The 1,202-nt window shown below is 54.4% G+C and overlaps 1 protein-coding gene across 1 annotated transcript in view; it reads left to right on the top strand.

Moving 5' to 3' along the window:
• Window positions 1–344: 344 nt before the first annotated feature.
• Window positions 345–1,202, top strand: part of LOC119293065 (protein ETHYLENE-INSENSITIVE 2-like) — a 4,988-nt gene continuing 4,130 nt past the window's right edge. Inside the window, exon 1 of the mRNA XM_037571658.1 lies at window positions 345–596. Within this exon, the coding sequence (XP_037427555.1) occupies window positions 345–596 (252 nt within the window). The remainder of the gene's footprint in view (window positions 597–1,202) is intronic.

Genomic DNA, 1,202 nt, shown 5'->3' with positions numbered 1-1,202 from the left:
AAAAACTGTACTGCTCGATCCAGTCGTAGAAACGGCCCAAAAGATGCATTCAGGCGCAAGGTACAAGAAATACCCTCACCGCTTAATTTGCCTCCAGCCTACGTACGGCCTTATCCTCTTCCTTCCTTCTTCCTCTCACGCCATTACAGGGCTTCCCTTCCACGCCATCACACTCAAACCGTCCCTCTCGGCAGAAGAAGACGTCTGCTCCCGCCGAAGCTCAAGGTAATGACCTCTTCTCCTCTTGTTCGCTGTCTATGTCTTCAATCACTACTCACTACACTACTGTTTGCATCCTGTGTCCGAAGTCCTAAGTCCGTCTTTCAGCGCGGCGGCCGGGCGCCATGGAAGCTGTGCGCGGCATCGAGTCCCTGGCTGGTGGAGATGGCCGGCATCATGTTTCCCATACCCTTGGGACGACCCTGCTGATCTCGGTGGGGTACATCGATCTCGGCAAGTGGGTGGCCGCGGTTGATTCCGGGGCTCGCTTTGGCTACGACCTCGTGCTACTGGTGCTCTTCTTCAACTTGTCCGCGGTTCTCAATCAGTATCTCTCAACTTGCATCGGCATGGTCACCGGCAAGAATCTTGCACTGGTACGTACGTACGCCCCCAACTCTTCTCCTCCAAATCCTGCCTGCTACTCTTGTTGTCCAGGCATGCATCGTCTACTTCACTCTTTCCGAGGGAAAATTGGATGGTGTTTTGGCTCCCGAGTTCATGGGCAATTACATAAACAGTACTCCCATTTTCCCCCTAATTTTGGCCCGACCTCATCTTGTGCTCAACTATGCCCCTCCTGCCCTTACGAAAATACATCTCCATGCAGTTTCCATCCGGTCAAAGGCTTTGACCGTCTACGGGACATTTTTTGGACATTTTTACCCCTCGCAAAGAAGAAAATGAACCAAAAGAAGAAGAAAAAAGGCAGAGAGAACCTTACCTGTAGTCGGCCCATGTAGCCAGCCCAGCCCACCACCGCTGCCCGCCGTCGCCTTCAAGCTCGTGCCTGGAAGCACGAGGGCGTGTGGGGGCCACACGCGCCGCCGCTGTCTGCATAGCCACCGTACTCTCCACGCCATCTAACCATGTCCAGAAGCTCCGCCACATCTCCACGATGACGCCCATGAGCCGGGAAGAACTGCATCGTCGTCCTCGTTGTCATCTTCACCGCTTGTCGTCGAAGGTTGCCATCGCCGATT

The sequence above is a fragment of the Triticum dicoccoides genome, chromosome 4B (assembly GCF_002162155.2).
Source record: "Triticum dicoccoides isolate Atlit2015 ecotype Zavitan chromosome 4B, WEW_v2.0, whole genome shotgun sequence".
Taxonomy (NCBI): Eukaryota; Viridiplantae; Streptophyta; class Magnoliopsida; order Poales; family Poaceae; genus Triticum; species Triticum dicoccoides.
Note: the sequence above shows the minus strand (reverse complement) of the source record. Positions and strands in the feature narration are given on the sequence as shown.